General features: G+C 57.8%; 1 protein-coding gene across 1 annotated transcript in view; it reads right to left on the bottom strand.

The window, feature by feature from the left end:
* Window positions 1-4,517: 4,517 nt before the first annotated feature.
* The window catches only part of DISP3 (dispatched RND transporter family member 3), a 63,837-nt gene continuing 49,506 nt past the window's right edge, over window positions 4,518-18,848 (bottom strand). The window contains exons 13-21 of the mRNA XM_074975716.1: window positions 18,321-18,502; window positions 16,031-16,161; window positions 15,739-15,914; window positions 13,453-13,579; window positions 12,204-12,349; window positions 11,202-11,361; window positions 10,491-10,604; window positions 7,103-7,269; window positions 4,518-4,895 (exon numbers count right to left, since the gene is read on the bottom strand). Coding sequence (XP_074831817.1) covers window positions 4,533-4,895; window positions 7,103-7,269; window positions 10,491-10,604; window positions 11,202-11,361; window positions 12,204-12,349; window positions 13,453-13,579; window positions 15,739-15,914; window positions 16,031-16,161; window positions 18,321-18,502 — 1,566 coding nt within the window. The 3' untranslated portion in view covers window positions 4,518-4,532. The remainder of the gene's footprint in view (window positions 4,896-7,102; window positions 7,270-10,490; window positions 10,605-11,201; window positions 11,362-12,203; window positions 12,350-13,452; window positions 13,580-15,738; window positions 15,915-16,030; window positions 16,162-18,320; window positions 18,503-18,848) is intronic.

Genomic DNA, 18,848 nt, shown 5'->3' with positions numbered 1-18,848 from the left:
GCACCCGCTTTGCATGGTTACCTACACTGAGAACACACCTGTCACTTTGAGAGCTGGGAAGGAATCTTTCAGCCACGGTCAGAAAATGCTCGTTTGGCCAAACCAAAGGTTTGCAGAGGAACAAGTCAAATTCAACAGGAAAGACTACCCAGGTCCACACCAGGAGATGGTGTGAGTGGGACTTGGCCCAGATGGGCTGGACAATCACCTGGGAGACCCTGGCTCAAGCCCCCTGGTGGAGCTGTTCTGCTGTGTTTCAGTAATTCACTATTCCTATGGCCCCCGCAACAGAGATGGGCTTGGGAGCCCCCGGCCTGTGGCAGAACGCTGGGATGGGGGAAATCACAGAGGTTTGCAAAACCCAGTTCCCGTCCAGCTCTAACAGCTTTCCCTGGGATTCCTCACTCAGGCTGTGGTCACTGACAATTCGAGCAGTGCAAGTTCTCTCAAAGGGGAAGAGGAACCTGCTGCAGACCACAGGGACAGAAACCCAACCAAGCCTCGTCACCCCTGCAGGCTGCTGCAGAGCCGTTAGGGGAGGGATACTGGGGCAGGCATGGAAGGGACAGATTTAGACCGGCATTGCTGAAGGGCTGGCATGATGTGAGCCAACCCGCCCTTGGTTCCTAGCACTAGGAGCAGCTCTTACAGGGCTGCACATCCCATGAGGGCAGCATCTGATCTGTCTGTGCATTTGCTCAAGCAAATGGGCCATTGTCTAATCTGTTACAGGAAATAAGGCAAAGCAAACCCTGGCTCCCTGGAGCCAAACGTGCACCTCAGCCACGGAGGGGCCATCTCCTCAGAGGCTTGGGAAAGAGGTGGAGGGTTGAAGGCTTTCAGGACGGTTTGGTTCCCACTGTTACGCACTTAGCGTAGTATTTGCTGACCGAGGCAGGCGCAGCCCAGTGGTGGGCTCTCCTCAGCTGAGAACAGCTGTTCAGACCTAGCCCTGGCTATTGTCAGACAGCAAAGTTTTAAACTCCTGCCCTACCGTAGGCTGAAGTGAAACCGCCGCCCCCCAGCCCCAGCCTCTCCGTGACTGTGTTTGGTACGTTGATGGGAGCCCAGTGAAATCTACGGGACTGCATGATAAAAGTGAGAGAGGCCCCAGACGTTGCAGCTGGGCCCCTCAGGGAAGAGCTGAGAAAAGCCAGGTGGTACATGACGATCACCAGATTTCAGGGTGGGGATAGTTAGAGGATAGCAGCTGTGCGGCCAAATGGGCAGAGCACCTGCAGTCTATTCCTGGCTCTGCCACTGGCCAGCTGAGTGGCCTTGTGCAAGTCATTTTACCCCTTGTTGCCTCAATTTCTCACCCCTCCCTCCCTGGGTCCTGTCCTCCAGACAGAGCTGTCCCTGGTAGGCCTTGTCTCTCCCTGTACATTCATACAGCACCTGACCCAATGGGACGGCAGCCAAGCCCATTTCTAACTTGTTCTGTTGCTGACTTTCACTTCCCCTGTCCTGTCTAACCTCTTCCAAAGCCACAAGCAGAAGGTCACAGCCCACACTGGATGGCAGCCAGCTGCACCCCACTCCCCTGCTGGACCTGGGAGGGGGAGAAAGAAACAACGGGACCCTCTCTGCCTTCAGGTCCCAGCCCATGCGTGGAGAGGCCCAAGGGGCCATCCAGCAATTAATTACATACCACAGTTTTGGGAGATTTTCAAGACCTTTGTGAGACACACACAAATGTACGTACTTACCCCCACACCATGCAGTGCCCCTGCTTCTGTTGGGTCCTGAGTGTCCTCCAACTCCCAAACTGCAGTGGGAGTTGAAGACATGAGGCAACCCCCCAGGGCAACCTGGAACCTCGCCAGATTGGACCCAAGAGATATCAAAGATGCCCAGCTGCTTTGTTTCAATTTCCAGGGGTGGCTGAGCTGCCCATCCCGGCATGCAGTTCCCGGCCACTACTCCAGCGGGAAGGACACACCCCAGCAATCTTAGATAGGCTGAAAAATAACAAACACACTGGGCCGACGTTGGCTCCGAGGTGCAGTTTGCAGGGTTGATACAGATCTCTGTCCTGACTCAGACACTCCACCCCACCCCCGGGAGTGACTTTCTCCAGGGCCTCTCTCTGCCACACGTACACTGGCCCCTTCTCCTCCCGTCTGATCGCTGGCTTGGAAACGAACCCACACGGACTGTAACTGGCCTCGGAGGTTGAAGCGTTTGCTCAGTTCAAGGCTTGCTGTCAGAGCGGTCACTGCTTTCGGGATGCCCTTGAGCTCCATCACGTCCACACACTCATGCTGCGTCACGTCAGCCCTGCTGCCTCCGGCACTCAGTGCAGCTCATGGGCACACGGAGGGCTAGTTAATTAAGCTTGGCCTTGGGACGACAGAGCAAGTTGGTGCTCAGAAAGCAGCACAGGAAATGGGGGAACGCAGCGCTGCTGGGCCGTGCAGCTGAGACGCAGAACCTGCCCCTGCTGAGTCTGAGCTAACGGGGAGTGACTAATGGGTCTGGGATTCAGCCTACGTCAAAGCAGCTGTGGCAGGAAGGGGCCACTCAGCTGCAACACAGCAATGAAAACCCTGGGCCCGATTCTGCTCTCGTCAGCAGGACTTCCCCTGCAGTAGAGTTGCTCTTAATTTTCCCCCACCTAAGGCCACAGATGGGCTGCGGTCAGAGCTGGGGGACCTCTCTGCGTGCAGATCACTCCTGAGCCACACAGGAGACAGCTAGGAGCTGATGGGGCAGGACGTGAAAGGGACGAAGGGCCTGATCCTGCAAGGGGAGGAGTGCTGAGCCCTCCTCGTCAAGCCAATGCGAGCTGAGCCCAGTGGCCTGAAATCCCATTTCCCAGGGAAAATCCTGCACTTCACAGACGCGGGAAGTGAACTGATCAAGGACTGCAACAGGGACCCGAGCTGGGACCGGGCGGCCTGCCCAGGGAGCGAACAGATGGGGGGAGCAGGCAGAGAGGAGATCCCAGCTCCCTAGAGGCCTACACTTTGAAAAGGGGTCATCAAATCCATGCAGCAAACTGGCCACCAAGGGGACTCAGTACCTGGGAACAAGCACTAAGCCCCATCCTGCTCCTGGGGCCATGGCTCCTGGTGAATGGGGTCTGGTGCAGATCCCCTAGGCCTGACCCTCACCCCTTCTGCCGGGGAACAGCTGTGCCATGTACCAATGCCTGCACTGCGTTCTTTCCACGGGGCCAATATGATGGAATCAGCGATGCCTAAAATGTACTTGCTAATGGTACCACTTAGCAATTTCATTTCACTTTAATACCAACCATCTGCTCTGAGCAGACTGCTGCCGGGTCTGCACCAAGACTGCCACGGAGGAATTAACCCCCTCACCCACCAATGGGGCGTGCGCTAGGTGGCTCATTGCTCCCAGTGGCAGAGGCCTGTGCTGGGAGATTGGAGGCCCGTGGTTCTCCCCTGGGTGCTGGGGTGAGGTGTTACACGTCACAGGTGCTGGCTGTTGTTACTGCCTTAGTGCCACTGCTGGGACCAGGGAGAGAGCGCACAGGTAACTGCCTTCCTGCTCGCTGCATCAGGGGCTGTCAGCAGGCCCAGAGTCTAATTGCACAGTGCTATGGAGGGAGGGAAGTGGTAGCATTGGCCCCTCAGCTGGTGTTTAGACCCGTGGAACACGCTCCACCATCGCCCCAGGGAAGAGGCCACCAGACCCCACACCTCTGCCCCCACCGTGGCTCACTTGGCAAAACAAAGGGAGCCCAGAGGTGGGGATGGGCCAGAGCAGGCAGCTGGGTCACAGTGGGCATCCTGGGTAAACGGGGAGGCAAAGAGGGCATGGGGGCAGGCAGAGAAGCTGATTGGCTTAGCTCCAGGCCTAAGGAACCAAATACCTGGCAGACTCATCCCCTGCACCCCACACAGGTTCAGGAAAAGTCACCCCGACTCCCACTTTGCTCTCAGCTCTGGGACCACCTCCAAAAATGACGTCCCGGCTGCTGGAGCCAACCAAAGCAAACAGATAACCCCACTGTGACAGGCAAGCTCAGCCAAGATCTCCCAACCCAGCCGAATGCAGCTGGCACATGCTAATGATCCCAGATGCTGGGTTTGAGGCCAGTGGGAACAGGTGCTTCCTTGGGGACCACCAATCTCTGGGCAGCCTCAAAACTCACTCCTCTCCGCGGACCAGACCCTCAGCAGGTGTAAATCAGCAGAAAGATTAGCCCAGGCAAGCATCAGGCCCAGAGGATGAAATTCACAAGGCCTACCTCTCACTTAAGTCCTATTTTGCAGGGCTAAGTGAAACATGGAATATGCATCCTACAGGGGATGGGATGCCAGGCTCTCCAACCCCTCCGTTCATTAGTGTAAAGAAAAAGGAGGAGCAGGCGGATTCCTCCTCTGGCACTCCCTTGCCTCTGTCCAAAATAAATACAAGTTCAGAGCCCAACCCAGTAGAAAATAAAGTGCCAGTGGAGTTGAAAAAACTTCCGGAAAAAAAGGGATCGTTTTTCTTTTTTTACCAAAAATATCCTTTAAAAAAACCAGGGAGAGAGAGGCGGAGGAGGCCCAGCGCAGGGACTACAGGGACGTCCCATTGGGGAGGGGGATCTTCACGCCACTCTGCAGCAGGGCCAGGCAGACGCACAGCCCCAGGATGCCAGCCAGGAGAACCCCTGCTAGGGCCTTGAGGAAGGAAGTCCTGCTGCGGGTGAAGGTGCTGGGCCCCAGGATGCCCAGCAGGGCGGTGCTCACAGTCAGGGTGTACAGGATGGAGACTCCTGTGTTGAGGGCCACGATCTTCCCGAACTTGGCAAAGGGGGCGATGATGCAGAAGAAGAGCGGGACCGTGGCGATCACCGTGGTGACGGCGCTGGAGACGATGGCCACGCCCACATGCCGGACGGCTTCGATGGTCCTCCACTGGCGGCAGGAGGTGGGGTTCTGCGGGGAGGGGGGCAGATGGCAGTGTTAGTGGGCTCATGCCAGCAGGACCAGGAGGGCTGGGGGCTCATCTGCAGGGGGGCTGAGTCACCAGCGCAGCTGCGAGCAGCGTAAGCTCCTTGCACATGGGTGCTCGGCCCTCACGCAGCTCGCACTGCACTGGTATGAGTCATACACTAACAGGCCTGCATATGGGTGGCACTCCCAGCACAGAGCAGCCCTGGTCTCAGTTACCCCCGTGTTACTGGAGGTACTCTCCAGATGCCAAAGGGAGTTACTCCAATTTGAGGGGGGTAAGTCTCACCCTTGCAAGGTAGATTCCCCCCCATCTAGCCCCAGCCTTCCCCCTCGAGGAGGAAAAGCGTGCTGTGGTGGATGGATGGGAGGGCTACTGCCCCCTTTTCTAGACACCCCAGTAGTCAGTTAACTAAATCGCCTGTAAAGGTTAAACCCAGAGACAGCGGGTCCTCTGTCGGCAACCAGCCAGGTGAGCCAATGGGAAGAGAGAGGGGGATTTTTGAATCAAAGCCGTTACAGGTTGAACCTCTCTCATCTGGCACCCTTGAGAACAGACCAGGGCCGGACAAGAGAATTTGATGGACTAGAGCAGATCAGTATCATCTAGCACATTACCACCACTTCCACTGCTGACTGGACCCTGAGAAGACATTTAGGCACAAATTAAAGCTAAATAACAGCACAGAGCACTGACAGCCAGGGTTGGTGCTTGGAAATAAACTTTATGGGACCATAGGAAACTTGACCACAGCTGGGCTAAGTGGTTGCCCAGCTAACCAAAATCACGCGGGATTACAGATGTTGCCGGATGAGAGAGAAACGGGTTAAAGAGGTTCAGCCTGTATTTGCTGTCCTTAGTGTGGCTAGAGGAGAGACACAGATGGCTGAAGTCTGAAGCCAGCGTGGAAGCTTTCAGTAATACCCAGGCCACGAGAGCAATCTTGGAACAACAGATATGTGAGTAGAAAGGACACGGTCAGTCAGACATGATCAGGTTCTTCTTTTTAACTTTGGGATTTCTCAGGCTGGCTGATGCAAGCCCTGCATCTAAACTGAATCCCAGAAAGGTGATTCTCTGCATCTTAGTCGCTCAGTAGCACCTAGCAACCGAGTACACTTAACAAGTGGGTCATCTTTGTTTGGTTAATAAAATCGCCTTTTAAAGGGCGGATTTGATTCAGGCGTGCAGGAAAGCAGAGGAGGGGCTGTGTGGTGTGTGTGCACCGAAGGCTGAGGTCACTATCAGAGATTGCAGTTTGTTTTCTCTTTGCTTTCAAGCTCTCCCCTAGGGGACGGTGGTGAGCCTGGGGTTACCCCACTGGAAGTCATCCCAAGTGTCTCCTCCTGGGTTCTAAAAAGGGGTATTTTGCACTTGGGTGGTGGCAGCTACCTCCCAGGTCAGGGAATCTGTGATCTTGGGAAGCTTCTAAGCAGAAGCCGACAGCGGCAACGTATATTTTAGATCTCTTGTGTGCCCCCGCCTTCTGCATTCGGAGTGCCGGGGGGGGGATCCGCCTTGATACACATGCAGGGCCAAAGATGCAGGAGAGGCACCTCCTGACCCTTCAGCTGGGCTGCCTGGAAGGAGATGGCCAAGTGTGGTGAGGCAGAGTCTACACCATGCTACATGGCCCACAGCAGTGAGCCTCAGAGCCCTGGTCCACTGCCTCAGGCTTGCAGGGCCAAAACCACAGCACAGCGCCTGGGCACTGAGACCATTCCCTTGTTTGGCCCCCAGTCAGAGCCGGAACAGTGAGGCTGCTATTTCTAGCCCTGCAGCCTGAGTCAGCTGTTCCAGTGTCTGACACTCAGGGCTGCTGCAGAGGTGCTCACAGTGGGAGGGGAAGAGAGGGTGCCCTGGGCTCCAGAGACCCTCCAGGCACAGGGATTGTCTTTGTAAGGGAGAGGCCTGTCAGAGGGACGCCGGTCCCAGCTGTCCAGCTCAGAAGCGTGCAGCAAAATGCTGCTATGAACCACCAACTCTGCCAGTCGCAGCACAGGCAATTCCTGTGTCAAAGGCCCAGGACACAGCCTGGGCACCTTGGAGCTCTGCTGGGGCCAGTCGAGGATGGGATCATCCCGCCCGAGTGCTGGCCCTGCCCAGGGAGGAAGCTGCCTCCCTGCAGCCTGCTCCCCCAGCACCACTTGGCCCGACATCAGCGTGAGGAAGACGCTGGGGCAGAACTTACCTCTGCCTGGTGGAGCGGCAAGTTCTCCCCTGCCAGCAGGTAGCCCTCCACCAGGTGCACGCAGTAATCGACAGAGGAGCCAACGAGGATGGAGAGAGAAATCGCCTCCACGGCTCCCATTTCCCAGCCGGCCCAGTACATGATGGTCACCACCAGGCAGACAACCCCTGCACGAAGAGGCCAGAGGGAGCATTAAGCTGAGCTGGGCTAGACCAAGAATGGGCTGCAAGGGCAGGGGGCATCTGTCTGAGCAGCTCCACTGAAGCAGCTGTGGTCCTGCACACCACGGTACCCGGCTCAGCCTCCTTCCCACCAGCTGATCCCTTCCTCCCCACATCAGACACACAGAGACGTTCAACTAGACTGGGGCACGCTGCCTCCTCCCATAGCACAGACGTTTTCCGACCGTCGGGCTGGAAAGCCAACGTCTCAACAAGGTTCAGGAAGCGACCGGCCCCAGCGTTTTCCATTTCAGCCAACTGACATACTGCACTTTGACTTGGCCCTTTTTAAAATACCTTTTGGCCTAATTAGCTTAAATTTCCAAAGTCCCTCTGCACCAGAAAACGGGAAAAGTCTCATTTTCCTCAAGTTGGGGTCTTCAAAAAGGACCATTATGCAGTCATTGCAGCTGCAAATCTAAATCTGTTCGGGGAAGTTAAAGTACATAAAAGAGGGTTACAAGGAGGAGGGAGAAAAATTGTTCTTCTTGGCCTCTGAGGATAGAACAAGCAGCAATGGGCTTAAACTGCAGCAAGGGAGGTTTAGGTTGGACCTTAGGGAAAACTTCCTGTCAGGGTCGGTTAAGCACAGGAATAAATTGCCTAGGGAGGTTGTGGAATCTCCATCACTGGAGACATTATAGAGCGCGTTAGACAGACACCTCTCAGGGACGGTCTAGACCAGGAGTGTGCAAAGTGGAGGGGGAGAAATTTCAAAAGGGGGGTGCACAGTGCTAGGCCTCCCTCCCCCCATGGCTTCCACGGTCTTCTGCCCTTCCTGCCTGCCCAGCCCCCTTCTCCCTGGCACAGCTGCAGGCAAGCAGAGCCGGGTGGCCACATGCAAGCAGCAGCAACTGCTGGTCCATGCGAAACCTGAGCTCGGCCTGCAGCCATGGCAGGCTGCTGGGGAAGCCAGGCAGAGGGCACCAGAAGGCCACCTCTGACCATCCTGTGACTTGCCCCAGAGGCAGCGGGGGTGGAAAGTGAGCCGTGGGTAAGCAAGCTGCAATACTCTGCTCCTGCCTTGCCCCACCCTCCTCCTGCTGCTGGCCCCCCCCAGCCCCGAGAGGGAGCCTTGGACTTTGTAGCCAACTTTGCCTGGGCGTCTCTGGATGCCGTGTGAGGGGGTGCCGGGGGATGCAGGTGTAAGCACTGGGCAGGCAGCAGTGTGGAAGGGGTGTGTAGAGGCTAAGGCAGCAGGGGGTGAGCCCCAGTTGTGCCTGAGGGTGCGTGAGGTACCCTGGACAGCCCCTTCCCTACCAAAGGCAGGAGCAAGGGTTCACCCTATGCTTGGGTTAGGCCAGGCACTGCCTCTCCTAGGAGACTTTTGCCTGCAGCGTGAGTCCTGCTTAGCACAACAACCACAATGTCTTAGTACAGAGGTGCGCCAAGAGGCAGGCGGAAAATTTCAGCACAAATCGGCCTGAAATCCCCACAGCCTCCACTGGCTCCTCCAGTCTCTGCTGCCTCCCCGCACGGCGTGTCACTTTCTGGAGCCTCAGCTCACTTCCAAGGCCATTGACAGGCCGGGGGCTCTGCTAATAGCTGGGACAAAAAGTGGGGCCCCAAGGCAAAAAGTTTGCTCACCCCAGATCTAGACAGTGCTTGGTCCTGCCGTGAGGGCAGGAGACCAGACCTGGACCTCTCGAGGTCCCTTCCAGTTCAAATGTTCTGTAGAAAACAATTAGGTGAAAAATCCCTGTGCAGCTGTGCTGAGAAACTCAGGGCAGAGCACCAGGGCTCCCGCTAGTTATTTCTACCCCTTGTGTGGAATAAATTTTGTTATGTGCACTGAGGCATGTGCGGATGTGCACCACCAGAAGGGACACATGCTGCCAAGCTGTGGGTGCTCTGCAAATCACCTGGGTGGCACCTGAACGTCTGCTGGGAGGCTGCCCAAGTGCTCAGCTTACAGGGAACTCTGATGAGCACCTAAATTATACTCTCAGATGTGGGGGCACTCAGGGCCTAGGGTGGTGAGGGACAGTAAGCAAGAGACAGATCGCACATGGGGCTATCCAGACGGACCAACCCCTGTCCATCGAGAGGAACCCAGGGCTTTTTTCCCAGCCGAACAGCGTTCTGCCACCTTTTTGGCTGGCACTGCCACTTTTAAAACCCAGCTGGGCAGCTCTGAGCCACACGTGGCTTTTTAAGGAGTCATATGTGGCTCCTGCCGCTGCTGCAGCTCATTTCCAGCTCACAGCGCCCTGCCATGCGGAAGGAAGGACTCAACAATTGGTTTAACAGCCGGCTGCGGGTGGGCTGAGGTGCAGGGTTAAGCTGCCAGAGGGCGGCTTGGGCCCTGCATGGGGGATGGTTACGCCGCAAGGGGGGAGGTTTGGGGTTTGAGTTCTGCTGCCTTTTTGCTAGCAAATAAAGCACTGGAGGAACCTATGGCAAAGAAACAGAGTCCACAAGGGAAGAGAGAGTTACAAAACACCCTGCGTTTGCTTGTTGGAGTTCTGAACATTTGGCTTCCAGAAGCAAGTGATGGTTGTGAGTCGCGAGTGGGAGACTTAAGTCATTTCAAAATGAGAGAGCTGATTTTTTTTTAAAAAGGGAAGTTTAGCAACATGCTCGGTCCATAATATCTTCAAACCGCCAGCCAGGGAGAGGGAGGCTATTTACAAATTTGTTTAAAATACTAACAAACCCACTAAAATATTCAGTGTTTATGATCCCCCACTGAGGATCTTTGGAAAGGAGAGTGATTGTTATGCAGCGCACATGGGCCTTAATCACATTATTATATACCAGAGGCAGGGATGGAATTTGTGTAGCTTTATATAAAATCAATAGAAGACACCGTGTAGTGAAAATGCTCCAGGAACTAGACCAGGAAATGCTGCATTCAGGCTGCGGACCTTTGCACACAAGTCTGGAATCTCTCCCATCCATGGGCAGAATAAATTTTGTTACGTGCACAGAGGCATGAGCGGCTGTGCACCACCACTAGGAATCAGGGGGTAAGCCCACATGAAAGTGAGATAAGAACTGGGTCCACTGGAATCACAGCTGTAAATCAGAGGGACTCCAATGGGCCTGACTCTGATTCCGACAGCAAAGCTGCACGGAGGAGCACGGCAGCGTCAACGAGAGACTTGAGCCCAGTCCAAGGATTCCTGCTGGTACTTTGGAACTGACCAGGGCTGGGGGCGGCTTACCCAAAATGCTGAGCAGCACCGGCAGCAGGAGGAGGAGGTGGGTGGTGAACACGGCGACGGCGGCCACGCAAATAACGAGCGAGAGGATGAGCCCGTACAGGGCGCTCTGCACCCCTGGAAGAGAGAGAGCAGCATGGCTCCAGGCCCAGGACGCAGCCGCTGCCGTGCTCCCAGCTGAGCGGAGCTGGGCCTCGGTGGGCGGGTGTAGGGGGCATTGCCCAGCTGGGAGTTAACTCAGATGCGAAGGGAGCGGGACACCAGAGTGGGAGTCGGGAGCCAGCTGGCTGGGTGTCCATGGGCAAATTTCTTCTAGTCTGGCCTCAGTTTCCCCCCCGCCTGGCTCCGTCTGGTCTCGTAAGCCAGTGAACTCCTGGGGGCAGGATCTTACAGGACAGATGTCAGTACAGCGCCCAGCACAGCAGCCACCTGGGGGATCGCCCGCAACATGCGAGGATAAGAAGGAAGTTGGGGAGATGTGACGGAGCCAGGGTGGGGGGAAGAGAGGAAAAGGTGCAGAGGGGCGACAGAGCTGGGGAGATGGGAGGATACAGGTGGCGATGGACAGGGGGGCGGGAGGGCACAGAGGGCAGCAGAGCCGGGGGGAGGGGGATGGCAGGGAGCAGAGGGGCAACAGACAGGGGACAGAAGAACACGGGGTGGCACAGCCAGGAGACAGGAGGACGCAGGGGGCGATGGACAGGGGTGCAGCACCTATGATCTCCATGAAGATTTGCTTCCAGTGCTCGCAGGTCTGGAATCCGCGCCGGAGAGCGGAGCCGTCGGGGAAGAGCTGGAGCTGCTGCTGCAGGAACGTCTCCCACTTGAGGTAGTCGGCGTAGGTCTGGAAGGACGACTTGCCCTTGTAGGTCGTCTGCGAGGAAGCCAGTGGCTCAGTCTCTGGAGTCTCTGACCCGACCCCAGTGTCTCCCATTCACCCTTTGCCCCGGCGGAAGAGCCAGCAGCCCGCGAGCGCCGGGGCCCAGCAGGAGGAGCAGGCCCGGGAACGTGGCGGCAAGGGACTGGGCAAAAGGACGCCAACGCAGCACCTCCGCTCTGCGCACGCCTGAGCGCCGACCAACGGTGTGGTGCCCCCGCTGCCCCAGCCAGCCCGTCGGGCGGCCCAGGCAGCAATCACAAGGGGAGATTGGCCATGCCGGCAGCAGGGAAAACCCTGGGGCGCTCGCTGCCGTCTGAGCTCAGCCCAGCCTCCTTCGTGGGCACCGGCGGCGGCAGTCAGACCCTGCCTCATGAGCAGCCCCCAGCTGGTCGACACCCACCTGGAGCGGGGGCCAGGACAGGGCTCCCTTGCATTTCCTCCACCCATGAGTGAGATAAATTTTGTTATGTGCACCAACGCATGTGCAGATGTGCACCACCAATACAAACCCTGGCTGCTGGCTGTGGGGGCTCTGCTAATCAGCTGGGCAGCACCTACATCTCTCCTGGGTGCCTGCCCAAGAGCTCAGCTTCCAGGGAGCACTGGGCAGTGCAGAATTACGCCTGCAAATACAGCAGGGCTGGTACTGAAGGCTGAGTCTTGGAGCCAGCAGGGTCGAGACCTGGACCCCACTGGAAGCCAATGACCCCGTCTGGAGAGCCGCTACGCCTGCCCCCGAACGCTGCAGCTTGCCTGCCTCCTGCGCCCCCGCAGCGCGGGCTGGGGCAGCTGGTAGCTAGCGGGGGAAGGGCTGGGGAACACGGACACCTCCTCACCGATTCGAAGGCCATGGAGATCCACTGCACCTTGCCATCCTTGACGCCCACTGCCCCGTGGGAGAGCTGCCCGGGGAGCAGGTTGGGCTCAGGGAGGTTCTTGCACTCAGGGTGCAGCATCTGCAGAAAGGAGGAGATGCTGTAGCCTGGGGAGAGAGAGGGAAAGAGCGGGGGGCAGGGGCGGGAGGGACACACAGGAGCGAGGGGGCAGAGAAGACAGAGTTGCAGTTCTTGCTCACGACCAGCTGCTTTTCCCATCACCTGCGGCTGCTCTGCCCTGGCTACAGACCCGGGTTCTGAGCCCCACGGAGCCTGTACCAAGCAGGGGCGCGAGCCTCAGCTCCTGCTGCCTTCCAAGGGAGCAGGGGGGTTTTAGTACCCCCCGGGAGCACAGGGTTGCGGGTTGGTGACCCCCTGTGATCTCTGAGCCAGGCCCTCAGCTGACGTGGGGCAACCCAGCTCTCCTGGAGTCAGTGTCGTACGCTGTGTCCCGTCAGCCGAGAAGCACCCCCACTCCCACAGCGTCAGGAGCCAACGCCAATGCCCCCAGGCGACGGGACGCTCCCCTCGCTGGCCAGCGGCCGGGCTCGGGAGCTCCAAACACGCAGCCGGCCCTGCCCTTGGTCACAGCGGTGCCCTGTCTTCCCGACGCCACAAAGTACCAGGACTCCTCCACACACAGGTCAACTCGCAGCTCCCTCCAAACCCAGCCCAGAAACCTGCTGCATCCCCGCTGCCTCGGGCCCCCTGCCCTGCTTGCACAGGGCCACCTTCTCCAGGTGACCTGCCAGGTGGGCGCCCACCAAGCAGTGCCACGTTAGCTGCTCACTATGGGACACCTCTGCTCCACCAGGGCTGGGGGCTGGATCCTGCCCCCCCCCGCACCAGGGCAAACTCCACTGACACCATGGAGCGAAGGGACTGGAGGCTCTCAGCTCCCTGACGGTGCTTCTAGGGACGAGGCCACACAGATACGCTGGGTGCCGGGAGGTGGAAGGTGCCTTGAGGCTGCAGCTTGTCTGGCTGGGGCCACTTCTTGATCCAACCCAGTTCTGAGCGCAGGCTGAGGTTAGCCGCCCCGGCGGGTCAGCAGCTCCACTGGGCCCAGTATCTCCCACTTAACACCCCCACCATGCAGCCGATCCCACAGCCCCAGGAGCAGGAGCCAGGCTCTTTGCAGCAAGCTGGACCAGCTCTCCACACGCCCACCCGCAGCTGGGCACCTGTCCCCGGGCTGGCACCGACGTACCAGAGGGCAAGCACTGGGCCCCGCCCGGCTTCACCAGCTCGGCGTTGCCAGCAATGGCCTTGCAGAGGCGGCACAGGTCGCCAATCTCTCGGAAGAGGTCGAAGCTGTCATCGTAGATAACGCTGCCCTTTCACAAGGAGACACAACAGCCAGAGCCAAACACATGAGGCGCCGGCCCAGCGCCGGGGCAGGGGCTGGGGCTGGGCCCAGGCGTGAGCTGACCACACCCTGACAACCGCCCCTTCTCCGTCCACCTCCACGCAGCCCCTGCCTGGGCACAGAGAACAAGGGGCATCCTCGCACCTGGAGCCCCAGTCCTGCCCTGGCAGCCAGCAGCACGGGCATGAAGAGACAAAGTGGGTGGCTGGCAGGTTAGCCTGGGGTGCCCCTGGACTCAGCCTCCTAACTGGCTCACAGCAGCACCCAGCCAAGTCCAGCGAGGTAACCAGAGCTCCACACGTGTCCCCGCTCTGCCCCCAGCCATCTCGACACACCGGACCCCAGCCCTGTCCGTGCCCAGAAGAGCGCCCCTTCAACTGGCCTGGTACAGGGCGAGTGTCACGGCCCTACTGGTGCAACCCGCTCACAGCTGTGTCACACGCCAGCAAGGGAGGGGCACCACCGTACGGTACAGCTGTGTCCACGCTGGGCGTTGGACTGATTCAATGACCCCGAGCCCACCACCGCCAGCTGGAGACAAACCCAGGGCAAGGCAGAGCCCAGACCAAGGGCCTCAGACTCAATTTCCCTGAGGTCCAGGGCCAGTCCAGTCCTCTCAGGGGGCCGGCAGGGCTCAGCGAGGAGGTTCCACGCGCTCCCCCTCCCCAACATCTCCTGCCCCCGCCCGTCCCTGCAGGTCCCCAGCACCACCACTGGTAGCACAGAGGGGCTAGAACAGCCTCTGGCTGGCTGGGGCGCAGCCCTGTGGCGGGGGAGGCATGTGCCGAGGCTGCCCCTGCCCTAGGATAGTTCAGCACGGCTGCCCTGGGCCTGTGGCGGCTGCCCCAGCTGTCATGGGGATGGGATGCGCCCCTACAGGCAGATTAGCCTGCAGGGCCCAAAGGGAGTGGGGCTGGCAGCGGGGCTGGGGGCCCCCACCACTTGCTGGGACACCAGCAGCCGGGAGCAAGCAGCACCACTCCGCCATCATCTCCCAAGCCAGCCCGCATGTGGCTGGGGTGCTGGCAGAGCAGCAGGCAGAGGGTAGCAGAGCAAAGGCGGCCGGGTTGGTCCACTTCCCCGCAGCTCCTGCTGACGTGGTGAGTGGGGGGAGGTGGGGGCAACCCCTGCTGCTGCCCCCCGCCCCCCTGCCCGTAATCCCTGAGACCGTGTCCCTTGGCGGAGGGGGCCTGAGGGAAGGAGAGGGCAGAACAGGGCCCAGACCAGGGGGAAGGTTACGGACAGGGACGCTAGTGCCAGCAGCCCTGTGCAGGCTGGACTGTGGAACTGCTGGGGCTGCAGATGGCCCCTGGCCAGGAGTTTGAGAGCCCTGTCCTAGAAAATCAACCCCCAGGCTAGAAAAGAGGCATGTGGGCAAGTGACCACCTGCTGGAGAAGCCCGGGCACAGCCTGGGGCTTTCACAGCAGGTCTGATCGGATGCTTAATGAGCCAACAGACCCCCTGCCCCTCCTGGAGCAGCAGCCCACACAGCTGCTTGTCTGACCAGCCACTCTGTCCCCTGGCTGCATTCCATGCTGAGCTGTTGGGAAGAAAACAGCGAGGGCTAATTACGCCCACGCTGCCCCTGCACTGCACTGCGGGAAGTAAACGGCAGTTACCCGGAAACAGAGGGGAGCAGGAGTTTGCTGGGGCAGCAGCATCCCAGTGTCCAGCCAGCAGATTTGGGAACTAAGCTACACAGGGACAAATCAGACTCCCTAGAGTAACAGAATTGTCTTTAATCTAATACCTCATTGCAAGCCAGACACCAGCTGCCAGCAAAGCCTCCCTGCTAAGCCTCACTCTGGGCCCCCCTCTAAAATCCACCACACACCCCAGAGCAGCCCCAGCTGTTAGGTGGCTGGATCCTGAGAAGTGTGAAATCATTTGGAGAAGGGGACCCTGGGTTACCTCTGGAGTGAGCTCACAAGTCAGGAACATGCTTGATTAAGAGCCTTATCCCAGCACTTCTGTCGCTGCTGGTTCAGCCAGTCAGAGGCAGGGAGCGGCGGCTGGAGTTTGGGGTGTGTGAGAGAATTCGGGGAGGTGGGGTTAGCCCATTCGAACGCCCTCCTGCGTGAGCTACCCCAGGCTTGCCCGGCCCGCGTGCAGAAAAGCGCGTGTACCATGTCTCCGATGACGTGGTTATCCGGGCGTCGGGTATGATTCACCCCGCGGATGCCAAACACCACAAACACCATGGCCCCCGTGTCTACCAGCGGCCGCACCGCTGGCTTCCCACAGCCGGAGCTCCCGCAGGGGTTAAAGCCCGAGGTGGCCGAGAGCTTCGCCTTGGGGGGCACTGTCAAACAAAGAGGGAGGGTTACAAGCCAGCGTGGCTCTGAGCCAACCCTCCACCCAGCCAGCCCTTGCCACGCAGCTACGGCCACCCGTCCCCAGCCGCTTGCCCCAGCTCACCCTTCTCGCTGGGCACGTAGAGGAAGCCTTTGTTGGGTCCGTCCGGGCTGGAGCTGAGCAGACAGCCCGGGGGTGCCACGCACACGCGGCCGTGGTAGGGGGGCTTATGCGACTGGGCGAAGTAGAGCTTCCTGCAAAGCAAACAGCAGGCGTGACAGGGAGCCCGGCGCTGCAGCAAGGCGGGGCGAGAATGCCGGCACAAGGCAGCTCAGGGCAGCAGTGCCCTTAGGACTCAGGCTTAGAGGCTTGGCAACAGAAAAGGCACTGGGATGGGAGGAGAGGGAAAGAGGGGACAAGAAGGAGGGACGGAAGGAATCTGGGGAGAAAGTGACTCCGAGGAGCTGTGAGTCTGGGCCCACGGGAGCAGGGCGGCTGCACTGCCCACAGCCCCATAGCCAGTGGGAGACGAGACCAGTGTGGGATTTGTCTCTGCCTCCCACAACCCTCCATTTGCTACACCGACGCCATCCACGACCCCACCTGGCACCAGCCGCCTTTGCAAAGGTGGGAGAGATCACAACAAACTCCTGATGTCGCAGATGTCCCAGGGCAGGGCACTGGGAACATGGGCGGGCTGGGGAGACCAACCTCAGACCCTCCTGTTCCAACACACAGGCCTCGGGCACTGGAGCTAGACTTTCCACTAGCCAGAAGTGGCAGCGCTCAGTGTTTCTCAGCCAGGGGTAGGTCTCCCCTTGGGGGCACATGCACTCTTCTAAATATTTCCCTACTTTTACAACAGGCTACACAAAAATGCTAGCAAAGTCAGTACAATCTAAAAGTTCATACAGACCATGGGCTTATCTACACTCCCATGGAAGACTGACCCACTCCGGATCAATCTTCTGACATTTGACTTCATGCATCTAGTCTGGGTGTATGAAATCGAGCTCTCAGGGGTCACAGTCAGTCAACCACTGCATTCTGCACAAGTCGTGAGGAGTAAGGGGGCACGAAGGGAGAAACTCTCCAACTGACTTTCCCCTGTATAGACAGAGAAGGCTAATGGCATACTGGGGTGCGTTAGGAGGAGCGTTTCCAGCAGGTCTACAGAAGTTGTTATTCCCCTCTGCTCGGCACTGGTGACGCCTCATCTGGAGTACTTTGGCCAGTTCTGGCCCCCCAGTATGGAAAGGATGTGCAGGCACTGGAACGAGTCCAGTGGAAAAAGATTCAGGAGCTGGTACACACGACCTATGTGGAGAGGCTGAGGGATTTGGGCTTATTTAGTCTGCAGAAGAGAAGACTGAGGGGAGATTTAATAGCAGCCTTCAACTTCCTAAAGAGGATGGAGAGAGGCTGTTCTCAGTAGTGACGGATGGCAGAACAAGGAGCAATGGTCTCAAGTTACAGTTGAGGAGGTCTAGATTAGATATTAAGAAAAAACTATTTCACTAGTAGGGTGGTGAAGCTCTGGAATGCATTTCCTAGAGAGGTAGTGGAGTAAGTCCCGGCTTGACAAAGCCCTGGCTGGGATGATTTAGTTGAGGCTGATCCTGCTTTGGGCAGGGGGCTGAATTCAAATGACCTCCTGAGGTCCCTTCCAGCCCTAGGATTGTATGATTCTAAGTTAGCCGAGCGCAGATGTGTCAATTTTAGCTACAAAATCAGGGTGGCTAGAATTGCATATCTGCAATCAACTTCCTTGGTCTAGTATAGACACAGCCAATGACTTGTTTCTATTGCTTCATATGCCTTACACTGAAGTGCAAGCACGACATTTCTATTCCAATTCATTTATTTACTAATAAGATGGGAGAAAGTCAGCAAGTTTCCACCACTAGTCTTCTGTGATATTTTTGCATGTAAAGAGTTTAAAAGAGGTGTAATTTGGCAGTATGCAAAAGAAACCTGACTCCTGAAAAGGGCAAAGTAACCTCGAAAGGCTGAATGGAACTTGTTTTAAGACTTCGGATTACTTTTGGACCATGTTTCTCAACCGAGGCACGCATACTCTTAGGGGCACATGACAGAAGTCTGGGGGCACTTATAATTTTTTTTTTTTTAAAAATAAAAAAAGGTTGAGAAACACTGGTGTAGCCAAAATGGGCTCTGGGGCATAGCTGAGTCATTCCAATTCCACCCAGCAGAGGGCAGCAGTGCACAGCACATAGCAGAATTAGACCCATTTTCTTGGTGAGGAAACCGAGGCAGAGAGAAAGGAAGCTTCTCGCCCACAGTCACACAGCACATCTGTGGCAGAGCTGAGAAGAGACTTGGGAATTCTCCCTCACAATGCCCATGAGGCAGCACCACTCCCGGGCTAATGAGTATTTCTGGGGACAGTTACCGTGTTCGCTGCTGCTCCTTGGCCGCGACGTAGAAACTGAAGTCGAACTTCCAGCCTCTCCTGGTGTCGCAGGACAAGGTGGTCATCATCCACTTCCGGGGGCTCGTCTGCTGAAGCAGCCCTACTGTGGACACACAAGCGGTCAGCTTCTTGGTGAAGTTACCGAAAGGAACTCTATACACCTAAGCAATGGATTAACGAAAACAGACACTTAACCGCATGGTGCCGCAGCGCAGCCAAAGGTCAAAGAGAGGTTAGCATCAGACCCCCCCGACTGCCCTGTTCCCCTGGGTCCTCACTGGACCAGAGAGAGATGGTACTTCAGGGGGACACTAACCCATTGCCACACAGACCTCACCCGCCCACGCCTCTGCCTCCCACGCCCACCCAGAGCACGGGGAGCTGGTGCAGCCAGAGACGGTGTCAGGGAGCCCCCTCACACTTCATTTGGAGCTGTGGCTGCTGGGCCCAGCTGCAACGTGTGTGTGGGGATCGGGGGGAGGAGATCTCCCCGGAACAGGCTGCGGG

Source organism: Carettochelys insculpta, chromosome 23 (assembly GCF_033958435.1).
Source record: "Carettochelys insculpta isolate YL-2023 chromosome 23, ASM3395843v1, whole genome shotgun sequence".
Lineage (NCBI taxonomy): Eukaryota > Metazoa > Chordata > Testudines > Carettochelyidae > Carettochelys > Carettochelys insculpta.
Note: the sequence above shows the minus strand (reverse complement) of the source record. Positions and strands in the feature narration are given on the sequence as shown.